A 17,467-nucleotide genomic window follows, 5' to 3' on the forward strand; every position below is an offset into this window, starting at 1 on the left:
TTATACTGATGAAATTTTAGAAAAATCACAGAATTAAAATGTTTTGCACAACGCAATACGTATAATCAAATGATAACTAAACCTATCTCGATTAATTGCAACTAGTAAATTAGGAGTTTATCTGCAAAAAAGTATTTATTCAGTGTACTATAAAATGACACTTCTTCTGAATTCATGAATATATAATCTAATCTAGGGCCTTTTCTAGTGCCAATAATACCTAAAAAATTTATCTACCTTCAATCTTATTCTATGAATACAAATCATTTACTGAATATTCAGTGATTCCACAATGGTAAATATTACGGTACAAACATGTAAAGTTAACAGATGGTCGTGTGATTTATTTTTAGCATTGCTGCAATACGATGTTCTGTCCAAATTATAAGTGTAAAAAAGTAGTACTTTTTACTTATAAATATATAAAACTAATTTGCACAAATACGTACAAAAACGCGTTAATCAACCAATTGAGTCACGTTCAAGATGTTTTTGTAACAATAAAATTTTTCATGTAACATTTACGTATGTACATATAATTATAAAATTTAGTGATTTCAATTACAAATATTCATTCACATCGAATTTGGCTAAACGCTATACGGAAGAATATTTGTTTAAACTTATAAATTATATACTTTATAAATTATAAAAACACTTAAATAACAATTAAGTTTTTTTATGATATGTAAGTACACTTTTTGTATTGACACATCTTTAAAAAGAGTTGATTATAAAAAGCCGTATAATATGAGTTTTTAAATGATTTATATACCCTTAAAATTGGAAAGGTGTGATAATAATAAAAGTAAAATTTAATTTTCATTAGAAAATATGAATAATAAAATGATGGACTCAATAGAACACCTTTTAATTTTTGCAGAAATGCTTGGTTGTTGTCTTGAACAAATTCATTCTTCTCTACTGTATGATGTTGCCAGCGATTGTGACCAAGAACATTGTATGCTATGTTTTTGTCTGTAAATAGTTTGAAATAAATACATATTTATTCAATTTACTTCTCTTTAATTATTTTTATTATGAATTGTGAAATAAAGTTGATTGAAAAGGGTAGTCGTAAGAATTTACAGAAAGAGCATTTCGAATTTTACCGCTAATTACCGCGCTGGTCTAAAAATATTTTTTACGCGCACTCACGAATAACGCGAATCAAATGAAAGTTTTCCGACCACGTGATTCATCTCGCAGTCTGTTATGTTTTCAAGTTGTTCAGAAATTTTCGCGCCTTCCTAAGCAATGAAAAGGTTGATTGTACACGTATAATTAGATAATATATATCATTGACTAATCTTGAATTAATTATATATTGCATGAATTCATGATAACGAAATTGAATAGAATCATGTCGATATCGTTGCGAAAATTGAAGAAAAGAGCAACATCAGAAGTCGATGAAAAACCACCGAAAAAATCGGGTAGATTCGATGGTTTGTCAGAAGAAGAAGTAAAGAAAAATACACTCAAAGACATTTTGAAAGCTGATTTAGACTTGGTATTCGTTGGTATTAATCCTAGTTTGATGGCTGCCCACACAGGAAGGTATTACGCTGGCCCTGGAAATCATTTTTACAAATTGCTTTTTGCATCAGAACTAATACCTGAACCTATAACTTATGAAGCAGATGATAGTCTTCTTAAATATGACATTGGTTTAACAAATATAGTAGCTAGAGCAACAAGATCATCAGCTGATTTGAGCAGGGCAGAGATTAAAAAAGGAGCAATGTTTGTGCACGAGAAGTTAAAAAAGTTTAAACCAAAAGTTGCTGTGTTCAATGGAAAGTGTATATATGAAGAGTTTACTGATAAATATGATAAGAGCACTTTTAAGTTCGGTTTGCAGCCTCATCGTGTTGGTGATACAGCTTTATGGGTTGTACCTTCTAGCAGTGCTCGCTGTGCTAATTTTCCAAGAATGGAGGACAAACTTCACTTTTACACCTCATTGAAAAAATATTTAGCATATTTAAAAGGAGAAATTGGGGATGTTGATCTTAATGAATTCCGTTTTGAAGGAAGGTGTAAGACTGCAGTTCCAAGTACTTCAAAAATGTGGAGACGTAAAGGTTTATCTGCTTTTGCAAATGGTGGTAGAATAGTCAATAAGGAAACGATATGCATGGATACATCTGAAGAGAATATTTTGAGCATACCTAACAGTAATGAATTCATTCTGAAGAATTCTGACAAGGGTGAGGATGATGAACAAAAAGATTCAGGGGTGTCTGCTTGTCAGAGTGATAATTCTCAAGGATTATCACAAAGTGAGCATACAGAAGAATCTTCTCAAGAAATATATTTGAAACCAAAGACAAGGTCAAAACATACAGTCCCTGGTATAAAAAAAAGTAAAAGCTCTACGCTTCTTCCTCGTAGAGAAAGAACAGAGACAATTGATTTTGTTAGTATGATTAAAAAACGATTAACTAATAAAGACCAAGAATCCAATGAAAATAATATTGAAAACAATGAACAAGATAAATTAAAATCCGAAACTGATGCTAAAGGATTAAAATATCGAAATTTAAGATCAACAAAGTCAAAAAGTGATTTTAAATTAAAGACAAGTGAACAGAATGAATAGGTAATTTGAAACCATATATTGAACTACAAAACCAGATTGTATTTTATACTGTTGTTACTTTAACAATATAAATTAAAATAATAATGTAAGACTTTGTAAATACACTTTTATACCTGTGTTAATGTAACATATTCCTTTTTTTATTTTCTGAATTACTTATTAATGACAACTTGTTACTAACTACTATATATTTAAAATTTATAGCCATTCAATAATAAAATTAACAATAGGTATCTAAATATAATTTTAACTGACTGATTTATCATGATTCAGTTAACAAATCGTCTTCTATATCAAAAACTGCAACTCCGTCGTCGGTCGTGGTTAACATTTTTTTGCCATCTCTGAAATAAAATTTAAATTAAAAACACAATTTTTTCTACACAGATTAAATTATACATTTGTTGTTAAACTTACGAAGATAAACAAAAACTATGTAAATGCGATAAACCTTCACATTTGAAAGTATACAGGCATTCACCTGTCGTTCCGTTAAAAGATTTTATATTTCCATACATACTCGCAGAGAATAAAATCGATGTATTTTCTTTCCACATGAGTCGCGTGACTCCACCATGCGTTAATTTATGCTGCATTAACTGTAAAAAACAAATGACGTTCCAGATAAAAATTTACCATCGAGAATTGTAAATTTATTTTACTTTCGATTCCACGTCCCAGATAAAGATTTCACCCCAGAAGGTGCCAGTGGCAGCCATCGGTAGCACAACATTTTTCTGAATAGCAATACTTTCAGTCCAGTTCCTCATTACGCTAGGATCACAAAACTCCCTCATCCCGAAAAATTGCATGATATTCCTTTGTTTTCCAACATATACATCGTGCAAAACAATAATTACCTAAAATTTTAATATTCACAAATCAGCAGTAAATAAATTAACATTACTTTTTCAATTAGTACATTAAAATACTTCGCCGGTATTAGCATCGCTTATGATGGTTTTGCCATCCATAGCACCCGAAATAATTAAATTATTGGCGTGGCAGTCGACAGAGGTGATATCAGAAGTATGTCCTATGTCTGGCGTGACTGTTGTCAAAAGTACACCTGTTATTAAGTCGACCACGTTCAACGTGCCTGTCCTGCATCCAACTATGAGTTTATTTCCTGAAATTCACGTCCAACCAAGAGCAATAATGAACAAATAAGCTTCTATTGTATTTTTTACATTACTAAATACCATCAGATGTTAGACATGCCGTAGTAGTTTCTGCATTAAAAGGTTTAATAGACTTTGGTCTACTAGGAACATCCCATGAGTAAATTCTACCATCCAAAGATAGACCAAGCAATCGATTTAAAATTGTATGATGCCATTGAATCCACTGTTAAAAGAGTCGGATTACACCAATGTTATAATGAAAGTGCAAAAGCTTTTTTTTTACTCACTACAAATTTTTCATTACACTCGTGTTGATGAACTATCAAAGCGTTCAAATTGATGTACTTCTTGTAAACTTGAATGGTACCATTATTATCTCCTATTGCTATATATCGATCATCGTAACTAAAATCTACATATGTGTAGAGCTCTTTGCCAAAAAATGTCATGGTCAATATAACGCTTCCGAAAGTTCTCAAATCGTGCAAGTAAACTTTTGAATCTGCACCACCAGTTACAGCAAATTGTACATCTTTACTCAGTGATCCGCATAATACAGGTCCTATCAAAATTTATCATCCATTAGATTTTGTTTTATCACTTTGCTACAATTAACTTTCTAATGCAGTGACGGTAAACATGGAATTTTAAATACCTCTATGACTTTTAAAAACCATTAAAGTATCACGTTTTGTTTTTGTTTCCAACTCATCACCATCATTGCTATTTTCCACCATTTTAATTGATTTATTTTTCAATTTTTATCTATAATTTACCACAGACAAAAATGTACCTTTCAACAATTTATATATAATTCATCTTTTATAAACGAACACTACCGTATATTCATAATAACTCAATTAAAGAAAAATAATATTTAACTTACGGTCTGTAAATGTTGGAGGTCAAAATTAAAGAAAAATGATAACCAATCTGGCCCTGGTTCACACTTATTCAATGTATGCAATGATATCAAGTCATTTTCCCACTTCAGTTATAGTATAACACAATATAATCATTTGATAATATTATTTTTCAACATTAACAATAAGTTTGCATTGTTTATTCATGAAGGCAGACCAAACAATGGAAACAAAATTTGATTTTCGAAGCTTCACTACGCAACCTTTCTATCGAGATTTTATTATTAGAACACTCATCAGTCTAAACGTCAATTCATTGATTCGTTTCAAGATAATGTAGATCATCCGATTACCGAGAGCCTTATTTAATTACATCACCTATATATATTTGAATTATTGTTGCAATAATTTTACATAATAATAAAATTTATCATATTCAGATATAGACTCGACTATTATTTTTGATAAACGTCATTTTTTATAAACTTTTTTTATGTTATTGAAAACATCATTTTATATGCGTATAATATAAACATTCACTAATTGAAATCGAAAAGCACAAATTAAAAAATAAATTTAAATTATATCTCCTATAAAAATTCCTACCTTACCATCGCACCGTCGACAAGTCAACGTTCTATAAGACCACAGCGTTCCTACGAGCACAGTACGCCACATAAAATCTACTTGTGTTCGTGTACGTATAGCTGTACGATCGTTCGATAAAGCGGTTAATACACACGTGCGTTAGTCAGGCGGCTCAACTCCGCTCGCCAGTCTGAAATCGAGCGTGGTCATTGATGGTTCATAAGTGCGTCGCGTCGGATTCTACGGCTTCGTTTTCATGTTTTTTTCATTCAAGGTGATATCACTTGTTGAGCATTGATCTTGTTTTTTGGTGCTGTGGTTTTGGAGCGCTGTACGTGCACTGGTATTAGACGAGAGGTTAGGCATAATACAAATTTCCATTCGTATTTGTTTTTGCCGTGATACAAGTATGTATATGAACTGCTATTTAGATATATATAATATCAAAAGTTTTTAATAGGAGAGTATAAGTTTCGCGGTGTCGTCAAGTTGTGAAATTATGTATGCGTGTAACAGGTTGTTTTCGGACGTTCATTGCGTTCACGACTTTATAACGTCGAATCGATTATCTTCTTCGATTAGCTATACCGTCTTTTTACCGTCAAAAATAAAGAATTAGGTAAAATTTCCAAATAATGGAATTTGGTAAAATACAAACAAGCATCGTAGAAATAAACTAATAATGTTTACATGCACGAAGAAAACTGACCATTGTCGCACGAAAACCTATATTTGGATAAGAATACAAATGACTTACGTCACTAAATTAACACTTTAACTGCTAACGACACACCGCGCCTCAATAATTTCACTTTCTCGAACCTCGAGACACTTTGGCTTCGTGTTTACGGGGCTTCATTTATTACACTTTAAATCAATAAGCGTTACATCATTTGAAATCTACGATAGCGTGCGCGCGCGTGTATTTTCTCTAATCAAGGTTAATCAATTGACGAAACATCGTTCCATATAGGCGAGTAATACGTGAGATGCGGTATTAGATAGATGAGTCATGACGATTTTCAGCCAATAAGACGTAGGTATGACGATAGCGAAACGGTCGATAATCATTAATCACCTCCTCGAGACGTTAAAACTCGCTCGAGCGTGTTAGTTGAGACGTTCAATCGACGCGCAGCAGTCTCAAGATCAAGGAAAAAAGGAAAACACGTGGTAGCCTTGATCGTGGAATCGCAGCTTTCACTGCAGCGATCGCAGCTGGCGAAAAGCGAGGCGAATAACCTCGAGTTGGGCAATTCCCGTGACTTTCGCGCGCTCGGCTCGTCGGAGAAAGCTTACGTGGATCAGAGTCATTTTCGAGCTACAGACAACTGCAGGCTTACAGCCCTTCTGTCTGGTTCATCGGTCGTAACCAGGCGCAATCCCTTTCTTTATATCCCTTTTTTTTATAGCGCACCTTTGACGATTGAAAAGGCACCGATCGAATATTCACGAGATAGTTGAGTCAAATTAAAAGCAATTTGCCGCCTGCCGTAGCTACAAAGTCAGTGGAACAAAATGTAAATGCTTAATGAATTCGTTGATAGGCTTCCTGAGAATTTTCGTATGCGAGAAATCGTAGTGTCAACAACAGCGCGTTACGCCAACGTTAATGAGTGACTTTAACGTCTGCTAATTAGTGGAACACGAAAATGATTTTCCAATTCGCGCGAATATTGTAATTCTTATAGTACAATTTAGTGAAACGCTGATTGGTCATTTTCACGCTGCATCACGCTACGTATTGAACAACTGAATTCAATCATTCAATGATAGCGCTAATCAGCAGAATTTATATTCACTTTATACGTCGATCAATAGATAATCGCTTTTCTTATCAGCAGTTACATTGTGGGATATTTTATGGGTCTGGGTGTGACAGCTTGCAATTCAATTGACACACTTATTTAATACATAAAGACGTATTATTTATTCGTAACTGATAGAAAACTAGCTTAAGGTCGTTCTCTTGGAACAGTCCACTGAAAAAGCTTACGTATTTTGGTCAAAATCGTCGAATAGCATTTTTTCCATTGAAGATCGCTCGAAGAGACGCATAGTTATTGGGATATGTTTTAACTGCACGGAAATAATGAAAAAATGAAATATAACTTTTCAATAAATATCGGTATCTATATTTTTCATTATTTTATTTGGTTTCTTATGGTCCCTAGCACAATATATTAGCTTTGCACGATTATACGAAATCTATTTGAGACGTGTTAAAAAGGTAAAATGTTATGATGAAGATCTGATGTCGGTAATGAAAAAATGAACTTCAAACTGAAAAAAAAAACATTTTCAAAGTTGCAGGGAAATCTAAAGAAAAATGATTGTCCTCAAGGTAGATTCGGACCTAGTTAATTGAAAGAACGCTTCGATTTGACTAAAGACTCGCGTAGTGCGTCACAAAAGCTTGCCGTCTATTCCCGTGTTTAACCTACAACTTTTGAAATATTCACAATGGAAATTATGCATTTCATATTCTCTTAGGCTCTGATTGATACTTTTGCGAGCGGATATGATTCTGGATTTATTTTCGGCTTATATCAGAAGTTTTTTAGATTTGTTGCATTTTTGAATGCTTTCATAAACAGAATGCATGTTTCCATTCCGTTAATTTCGTTTTTGAAGTTCTGAAGGCCCACGAAATTTGAAACACAGCTTCTAAGCATTATAACCTTCTGACCGTTGGCAAAATATAAATGCACGATATCTAGGGCGATGAGCACATATCTTTACTAGTGGAGAAATACTTGTTTGGAAATGTCCCACGAGGTATCGGTTTTCTAGAAGAAAAAATGCCGGCGGTCAAAAGATTAATACACTTATCCACCAAAAGACCAACGATTCTCATCGTTATTTCTCTTAGTCAACATGCTTCCTTCATCCTAAACGTAAAGAATTTCCTGTTCGTGGTAATTAGGGACGAGCCATTTCGTCGTGTAGCCGCGCCGGGTGGTCTTCTTTAGAGTATGGCCCGCTCTCGCAAAATCCCTCGCTTTCCCATACGACGCTATAGTTTTCCCCGCTACTCCCTCTCTCGCTCAAACCCAGTGACGACCCGACTCTTCCACACTATCATATCGACACACAACTACGTGCTACTTCAATCCCTCAATATGTACTTTGAACTCGCTTATTTACTCGTAAAATCTGACAATAATTCAATATCGCAATAACAGCTGTTTATCTAGATTGAAAATAATGAAAAATCGACAGATTATCCGTATCTAAACGATTCTTACGTAATAATTCATTGATTGTTCAGCAAGTCATGGCCTTTGTTATCGCGCGACCTAAAGAAAGAAAACTTTGTTCACTGCAGTTGACATCGCGAGTACTTCGGAGAAACTTCAAAACTAAGTCGGCCATAAATTTTTCAAAATGCCAAGCGCTGCACTTCGCGTATCTAGCCAAACGTGTGCTGCCTTCCTTATACACGTTGCGTAAAGACGAACTGTTAAAAACCGAATAGAGATAAGCTAAAAGTGCCACGCTCCCAGTTGTTTCTTACCCAACGTAAACACTTTTAGAGTATCGCGCGACTTTGATGATCGATATGTGCATGCGCGAGACTCGCTCATTTTCTATTGCCCCGATCTACTTGTGTTTGGTATTATTTTTCAATTGTCATTTTGGCATTAGTCTGCTTTCATAAAATGAAAAGTACTTCGTCTCGCAAACAACAAGTACACTCGTGCCTCGGGAGATGAAAAGTGTGCCTCCGACAACGCGAAGTAAAAAATTGCCCGTTACGTACAGTCATCGCGTCCTGTCATCGGTGTTCGTACTTATAAGTATGCACATCGCATTACCGTAAGCCTAATTATCATAAGTGCATATTGACCGAGAGCTGGCATTGCACAATTTACACAGTAGTAAGAAATAATCTGATTAGGAAGCGATCGGATTATCGCGCGCTTTTTTTCCTCTTAATAGGTCAGTAGCCAATGCAATTGTTCGTACTATGTGCCACAAATATATCACGTAAACGATGTGTATCGCATGTATTTTTTTGCCATGGATTTCACACCAGATAACATTTCGTTCGACCTCGCGGCCACAGAATTTAGTTGAGAAAAGAAAAGCTTTGAGTAACGTCGACGTTTGATCATTCACATGACATTCTTTGTTACATTCTAATTATGATATTGTATTTCTAAATTAACAGAAAGACATCGACCATCAAGGATAATTTAAGAAATTTCCTCAATGTCGTGACATTCAGTTCTCGAAGGATAACCTTTTTTTTTCAAATTACTCATTTTTAAGACGCGCGTGCACGAAGCAAAATAAATAAATAAATAGAATAGAATAGAGAAAACAAAGAAAAAGTTGATAATTATGTTTATTCTCTTAAGTTAATTGGAAAGGTAATATTAATCGAATGATTCATGCACTAATAAATACTTTAGAAAAGTCGTTAGCTCAATCGTGAATGTTTAATAAAACCTCATTTTTTATAATTATACACGCCTGAAATAGCAGAAGAAAACCTGATCAATCGTACGTACATGCCCTCGTTTACGCCCTTAACGGAGAGAGAATAGGGTGTATTTAAAACCAAGGTTTTGCGCGGTAATATTCTTCTTCTTTTTTTTAAACCGATGGAGAATCTTCAAAGCGGTGCAACTTCCTGAAGGCGCATACCAGAAAAGATCGATAAAGCGAACAATCTAGCCGAGCGGCAAAAGAAACCTACAGATACATGTTGACTTGGAGTGTGTAAATATGGCATGGACGAGTTATGATGTAATGTGCGAGGTATATAGACTCATGATTCACATGCAGTGAACAGACCATGAAGCTACCGGCTGATTTTGCGTGCCGTTGATTTGATGTGTGTGTTTTGAATCGCTTAAAGAAATCATTGCTTGATTATTTCCATTTAGCTTGGGAAATAGATGAAAAATGAGAGCGTCAGCATTATTGCGATAGGTGATGTCGAATTAAGGTAATTTTCAAAATCCTACAAATTGATTTATGATCAATGTCTATACGTCGTTTCATCCGTTTCTTGAGTCGTCATTTGAACTTAATCACTTCGTCAATAAGTTAATTAATACGTTAAGAAAATCGGCATTAAATCACTTGAATTGATCGCAAAACAATGTTTTTTAAGAGATAGCCTGTCCTCGGTGAAAGAAGTGAAACAGATAATCACAGAAAATTATCGTTATGTAATTTTTATTAAAGCTAACTTAATCTCAATCTATCGTTTACTTCTGCTATTGATTTTTTTAGAATAATTCAACCTAATACAAAGTAAATTTAATCGTCGGCATAAAAAAAATCACTTACGGCCAGTAAAGTCATATTATAGCTTAATTTCCTGACAAGACACGCGGGCAAGGTTAACGATTTTGCTGCTGTGATTACGCGGCTTTATAGGCTATTATGTCAGTGGAACATTTACGAGAGTAGGAGTGACGTTTCCCGCGTCAGCAAAAGATGAGACACGCCAAGCATTTTTTCATACTATTTCGTTCTATATGTCGCAGCTGGCCATGTACGACAAAAGACGCATATAACTAATGAATGCAATTTACATATCAAGCTTTGTTAAACGTACAACCAGATGAGAGCAAACCGACGCGTCTTTCAACGAATTATCCGATTGAAATGAAAATTGCTTCGACATTTTCTTGCACACGCGCGATAACAAACATCTGCGTACGATGTCATACGCCTACAACAAAGACTATGCAAGCGACAGCTAGGAGAGTTTATCAAACTTTGACCTCGTTCTAATAAATAAATGATTTGCACTAAGGCATCAATTCTCATTTGCGTTCAGTAATAAGTAATTATGCTCTTATCGATTGTTCAGGGATAGACCGTGAGTCTGATGTTAACGTTGATTATACTGCCCAACGCTTGCAGACCTGTGTGTGTGTGTGTATGCGCGCGCGCGCGCGCGCGCGTGTACGCGTATCAAGACCCGAACAATAGATTATCGTAACTTTACACTCACTTAGGAATATACTTACTACAATGAGCCCTCAATAGAAAGTTGCTCGTTTGAAGTCTGCGCGTAAATTTTTTTATTCGATTCACCTTGCATTGTTTGACGCAAGGTTGGCCCTACCCGGAATTATGTGTGTGTTTCTTTGAACTTTATTTAGAAATTATTTGGTTTTCAAATATCGAATGTTTATGCAAGCGACTATTAGCTTCGTCAGCTAACCATTTAATGGTTTTCGACCATTTGAAAAATCATTAAGTCAATAGATGTGAGAAAAACTTTCGTGCACTCTCTCTCATTGATGTAAGAAGTTCTAAATCAACAGTAAATTTATTCGCATTTCATTTTTTTGTACCTGTTGAGAGCTTATTAGAACAATTGAACTGCTACAACCGTATCTTTTATATATTCTCTCATATAATTAAAAAAATTCTAAATTAACAGCATAAATACAAGTTTTACTTTTTTCTCGAGCTTATTTATAGTGTATTCTGATCGAACGTAGGCCGGCTAGAATAATTATCTTATGCACCAATTCACAGAAGTAATTATCACCTATAAATGTACGGAAATATATGTTAGTTAACAATAGTGTTTTGATTTCGTAATAAATGCCACTCATTGAAAAAGGTAAAACTAATTTCATTCTTACTTTTGTATAAATTAGCATCGTTCGTATATACAATACAAATTCTTAAAAACGTAGGTGTTCTCACGCCTCGACAGCTGTGCACGCCAGAAAGTGAACTGTTACATATGCATTAGTTTAACAGCGCGCGCTATTTTTCTGCTCACTAACAGTTATTTTTTATAGTCCGTTTTACACGGACACGTCGAACTTGACAGTCGAAATTCGCATCTCGACTTGTGCGGATCGCGTTCCCCTTTCATCTCGTGAAGACGATTAACTATTTTTTGTTCACTACAGGATGCTAGGAATGTCGTGCAACAGCTTGGGAATAGCGTTGTTCCTCCTATCAGTGGTGCTGTGCGCGATAAGCGAATGCGCCAGATATTACATCAAACACACAGTCTTCGTCATCTCCAGTGCAATTTGGGCGACATGGCCGATCCCATTGATGTTCGCTAGGATACGAGATTGGAAGAATGCTCTGTGAGTCTTATTAAAAGTATATGTTTTTTTACATATTTTCTTACGTGTTTGATGGGTATTCGTATAGGATACCAGCGTTTGGATGCCGACTGACTGCCAAACTTATAGGTTTGAACTATCAATTACGTGGAAAGGAGAATATCGTCAAAGACGAAGGTGCTATCGTGTTAATCAATCATCAGAGTAATCTCGACCTTTGCGGTAAGTACTTGTATGCGGTGTGATGTTGCAATTTCGCATGTAGAGTGTAATTTTGATTTACTGCGATCCTGATCGAACGTAGGTCGGCTAGAATAATTATCTTACGTACCAATTTACAGAAGTAATTATCACCTATATATGTATGCTAATCTGTAATATTTAGTATTTTGATTTCGTAATAAATGCCATTCATTACTTTTAATGTAATTAGGTAAAACTAATTTTCATTCTTATTTTTGTATAAATTACAATCGGCTATACGTAAAATACAAATCTCATCGTCGCTATTCAACGTCTTATAAAACTTGTTTTTAATTTTCGAGAGTCTAAAATTTAAAATATAACGTTATCTTGAAAAATCCTTGGACTTTAATAGGTGAATCATTATCTCTCAAGTATTTATTCGTTGAAAATGTCACTGTTGAAAAAGATAAGCATCGCGATTCTCCAAAAATAGATGAAAAAAACTTAAAACACACTGGATTTATGCAATCATTGATGACGTTAATTAGTGTTGGCTGAACTTTGGCCGGTACTCGAAAGGTGCACAGTCATCTCGAAAAAACAAGTGCTGTATTTCGGTACGTTTGGTTTGGCAAGTTGGCTTTGGGGCACGATTTTCATCGATCGCGTGAAGAAGCAAGAAGCCCAGGAGACTGTCAATTCGACTGCTGAAATTATCAGAGAACGAAAGGTAAACGCAATTATCTTGTCTGAAAAGTTTGGCGACAAGTAAATTTTTTACATTCGTTTTTTTTTTATCTTCGCTCGCAGGCTAAAGTACTGATGTATCCAGAAGGAAAGAGACACACTGGTTCAAACCTGTTACCGTTCAAGAAAGGAGGATTTCACGTAGCAATTGACTCACAGACGCCTATTCAACCTGTGGTTGTCTCGAGATATTACTTTATCAATGATAAGCTGAAAAAGTTCGACTCGGGTAAGTTATTTCCACTTGCGTTTACAATCGCGCATATACCAGTTGCAATGTGTATAACTTTCGTAGTCTTATAAGATAGGCATGTCCTTTTTAAAATTGATATAAGCTAAAATGACCAATAATTTTAACCATTTTCACTAACTTTTTTGAAATACCGACTTTACCTACGCTTCATTTAAATTTTCAAAAATTCACATAAATTGACATAATGAAAATGAATGTGAGAGGTTACGCTGGAATACCGTAGAATTTTTATGAAACGCACGAGAGTAGAACGCACAATGTTTATAACCAGCCAGTGGAAATTTCCATATCGAATGCAGCGATTTTTCAAACATAAATAGTAAGAGCGATGGGGTCCACTAACATACTTTTGCAAGCTCTACTATTCCAACACAAGTGCAGACCGTTATAACACTTTTAAACCCACACGAACGTTAGTTCTTCGAGCACAAAAATATTGTCGAGTCATTCATGCACGTTGAATTCTCTTCAACTGAAGAATAAACTATAGAATGGCTTATTTTTAGGTACGAGTTTCATAACAATATTACCAGCAATCCCCACGAAAGGGATGACTAAGGCCGATTTACCAAAGTTGATTGACCAGACGTACGAGCAAATGAACAAAGTGTTCAAAGAGTCGACCCAGGAAGCGCTCGAGAACCACATGCAAAGCCTCAAGTTGGATTAATCGGACGAATAAATAGCCGAAGAGGAAGTCATTTGAAAGAGCCGAAATGAAATATAGGGTTCGCGCAGGCGCGCGCCTCAATTACTGCGACACACTCTGTTTTTAGCGCGTTGTTCTGTTCATGTATGAACAATTTTTTTAATAAACTATTCATTGATATCTACGTCGGAAAAAAATTATTTTAGCTAGATTTGAAAAATTTACACCGTTCTGCGATTTTGTTTACGTATCAATGAAACAAAACCATTTAATTGATTGCTTTCGGTACTTAACTAATGTTATTGGTTTTTAATATGATTTTTAAGTTAAGAGATGTATAATTTGTTTTGTGTGATAATATCTATTTTTCTGAAAATACACGCGCATTAGAATGGATAATGTCATCAGCAATGTGATATTAGGGACACGTTAGCATTTTATATGTAAACTTCATTGTTCATCAAAATCATTTGCTTTATATATTGTTGATATAGCTTTTCAAATAATTCTTGTAATATTTAATAATGAAGTAAGAGACTGTTCCTAATTTTTGTATAAAAGTTGATATTGAATATCGAAATTATTTTTTGTTTTTGGATAGTTTCACTTTTCTACTACTCGTCATTTTGTAGAAGTATAATCTTTAAAATTGTAACTTTGTATTATAGTACAAAGAATTCATCTTGTAAATTCATCGAAATAGATCCATAGCAGAAAATAAAAACTGATTATGTTAATAACAACAACAATTTTATTCAAAAACTCTGTTATTAAATACTTTAAATGAATTATAGTCAAATATAATTAATCTTCCATTAAATATTAATACTTTGTCAAACATTGTGAAGGTTCAAGCATTTATCAAGGAAATTTTTCCACATTATTAATAATTAGGTATCTTTCAATGAAAAAGCATCGAAACTGTAGATAGTTTACTGCTATTACTCTTTTAATGAAGCATAATTTTTATATATAATAAACATTTGAACGAAATACTTTTATGAGGAAGAAGAATTTTCTGCATAATATTTTTTGCGTATAATAAATTATGTTACTAATTTCGCAATATTTTTTCCATTACTGACGATTAATACAAATTTTTGTATTTGTTAATTTTCTGGAAATGTTTTATTTTTATCTTTGCTAAATCCATTATTTTTGTTATTCCAATGGAAACAATTTCGATAAACTGTTAATTTCGCGCGTGTACCATATTTATTTGAATTAAAATTTTGTACTTTATTAAAAAACTCATTTCAATTAATAACAAAATCGACATATCCGTAGATAATTATTTGTATTCCGTTAATTTTATTAATGACATTTTATTAAAACAAATTAAAAATTCCACATAATTTTACTGCTATAATTTTACTGCTAATTTTTTAATTTTTGTTAGATTGTTCATAATTATACCGTTCATCACGTTTTGTTTTACTCAAATAAGCTATTACATCTTTTATTTGTGCTTATCTTTGGAATATACTTCAGTTTGATATACCACATTTTTTTAACACTATTTCTTTTTAAATGAATCTTCGTCCGTTGAATTCTGTTCGCTCAAAGAAGTATTATTATGCAATAGGGTGCTTTAATATAGTTTTTTAATTTTACTGTCGCAATACTCAGCACATTTTCCAAGTTTAGTGATCAGTAAAAATACAAGTTTTAAAAAATCTGATTGTCGTATTACTATCCTTTTTTTTACGAAAATAGCGCTGTAGAATATAAAACAGAATTGATTGACTATGCTAGAAGTATAAATTGTATAATTACAGTAGCATTATTATACCATCGATAGTTATGAATTCATTTAATCACTTTTATAATAATGAAGCGTGAACATAATATTATTAGAATTGACTCTCCAATAGCTTTCTTGATCTACTTTGTTCTCAGCGTCAGTTCTTTTCTGAGATATAAATTTCTTGCATGATTCATGAAACCGCAAATAGAAATTAATGGCCATGATCAAATCAGACGTATACTTGACAGCCTCGTGATAACATAATTGTGAATCCAATTAACAAGCAATAAATTCAATAACAAACATGAAATTCTGAAAATTGATTTTTTATTCATCAATAACTTTCGCGATAAATTTTTTTCTCAAAGTCTCTATGAAATATATTAATGTCACCATATTAAGTATATCGATAATTAAATTACTTTTTATACAAAATAAAATTATCTACTATGTGATTACGCGAGGGAAGACGTTGAATCATCAAATTTTAGTAAAACATAAATGATATAGTACAATAAATGTTCTTATTTCTTTTTCTTACAATTACTTGAGATTTTTTTTTCGTAAATCCATTGCCCAAAAAATGTTCTAAGAGAAATTATTTAAAATCAATATTGCCTTGTTTATTTAAAACCTTGGTTTTACGCTTTTTAAAGCATCGCTTGCAATATATCTCTCTGACTTTGATACATTTACGATCGTGATCCAGTAACTGTATTTTAGTTGGTTCTGGATGATTATCTTTACCTTCATTTATATACGACGAGCTTTCAAAACGTTTACAATTGGTTGAGAAATTTTCGTTGCTATTGATGAATTTCCGTGATTTTCTTTTGTCATTTTTCACAAAATTAACCATAGTCTTCTTATTCTTACATTGTTTTTTCTTGCTTGTGTAAGCTTTATCTTCGTAAAAATTCTTGGCAGCAGCATTTTTTTCCTTTGTTGTATTATCTCTAATTAAATATGGACAATCCTTACTACATTTACTAGTTATGAATTTATTGAGCTTAATTTTGTCTCTTTTTGTCTTCTGTGTTTTTCTTTTGTCACATTCTTTGCAAGTTGATCTGATATCTATTTCGGTGCTTTCCCGTGAATTCCTAGAATCTTCAAGATTATTTTCATCACTTGCAGGACATGTTTCAACAATGCATAAAAATTCTACTTCTTCAGGGACAGGTACAGATCGAGTAGAATGTTCTCTTGATCGACTCTGAAAATGATTTGTATGTTTTAAAGTTTATTTATATATAAAAATATGTAAACTATTAATACGTCAATCTACTTTATTCTTGAAAGGTGGTTCTCTAATAGAGGTTTGATTTGTAGTTTGCTCTTTATGACTAATTAACATATTTTCAGTATGTTCATTGGATTGTGTATCTTCTTTGTCTATTGTTTGCATGCTTTTTGAAAAAACATTCTTGGTAGCTGATCTTCTTTCTGCTGTTTCGTTGTCTTTGCGAAAAATATTTAACCTCCGAAAACGATTTAACTTCGATCCATTTGCTTCAACGGTTTTGGATTCTTCAGAATTGGAATTATTTTTGTTATACACTCTAGATTTCAAACTGTCGACTTCCACTTGTAATTTATTCACGATTTGTGTAAGTGTTTTGACTTGTTTAACGAGTTCGACAA

At 33.4% G+C, this 17,467-nt stretch overlaps 3 protein-coding genes across 4 annotated transcripts; 2 read left to right on the forward strand and 1 right to left on the reverse strand.

The window, feature by feature from the left end:
- The first annotated feature begins 1,224 nt into the window (after window positions 1-1,224).
- On the forward strand, window positions 1,225-2,715 carry LOC131670250 (G/T mismatch-specific thymine DNA glycosylase-like). The gene has a single exon (XM_058945695.1). It carries the CDS (start codon window positions 1,340-1,342, stop codon window positions 2,603-2,605), a length of 1,266 nt encoding a protein of 421 aa, XP_058801678.1. The 5' UTR covers window positions 1,225-1,339; the 3' UTR covers window positions 2,606-2,715.
- Window positions 2,716-2,848: 133 nt separating this feature from the next.
- On the reverse strand, window positions 2,849-4,739 carry LOC131670271 (uncharacterized). Its single transcript, XM_058945731.1, has 8 exons — window positions 4,616-4,739; window positions 4,385-4,494; window positions 4,017-4,291; window positions 3,808-3,952; window positions 3,538-3,734; window positions 3,268-3,465; window positions 3,023-3,204; window positions 2,849-2,949 (listed from the first exon to the last, which is right to left on the reverse strand). The coding sequence occupies exons 2-8, from the start codon at window positions 4,464-4,466 to the stop codon at window positions 2,868-2,870; spliced, it is 1,161 nt and encodes a 386-aa protein (XP_058801714.1). The 5' UTR covers window positions 4,467-4,494; window positions 4,616-4,739; the 3' UTR covers window positions 2,849-2,867.
- A 591-nt stretch (window positions 4,740-5,330) lies between these two features.
- On the forward strand, window positions 5,331-15,199 carry LOC131670278 (1-acyl-sn-glycerol-3-phosphate acyltransferase beta). Of its 2 annotated transcripts, none has more exons than XM_058945755.1 (6): window positions 5,331-5,587; window positions 12,077-12,262; window positions 12,330-12,463; window positions 12,976-13,157; window positions 13,238-13,403; window positions 13,934-15,199. In XM_058945755.1, the coding sequence occupies exons 2-6, from the start codon at window positions 12,078-12,080 to the stop codon at window positions 14,095-14,097; spliced, it is 831 nt and encodes a 276-aa protein (XP_058801738.1). In that variant the 5' UTR covers window positions 5,331-5,587; window position 12,077; the 3' UTR covers window positions 14,098-15,199. The 2 variants fall into 2 exon arrangements, with proteins under 2 accessions (XP_058801738.1, XP_058801737.1); XM_058945754.1 differs by having other exon boundaries at window positions 5,332-5,537; window positions 13,934-15,195.
- Window positions 15,200-17,467: the final 2,268 nt, after the last annotated feature.

The sequence above is a fragment of the Phymastichus coffea genome, unplaced genomic scaffold (genome assembly GCF_024137745.1).
Source record: "Phymastichus coffea isolate CEN01 unplaced genomic scaffold, Cenicafe_Pcof_1.1 PCOF00105, whole genome shotgun sequence".
Classification (NCBI taxonomy): domain Eukaryota; kingdom Metazoa; phylum Arthropoda; class Insecta; order Hymenoptera; family Eulophidae; genus Phymastichus; species Phymastichus coffea.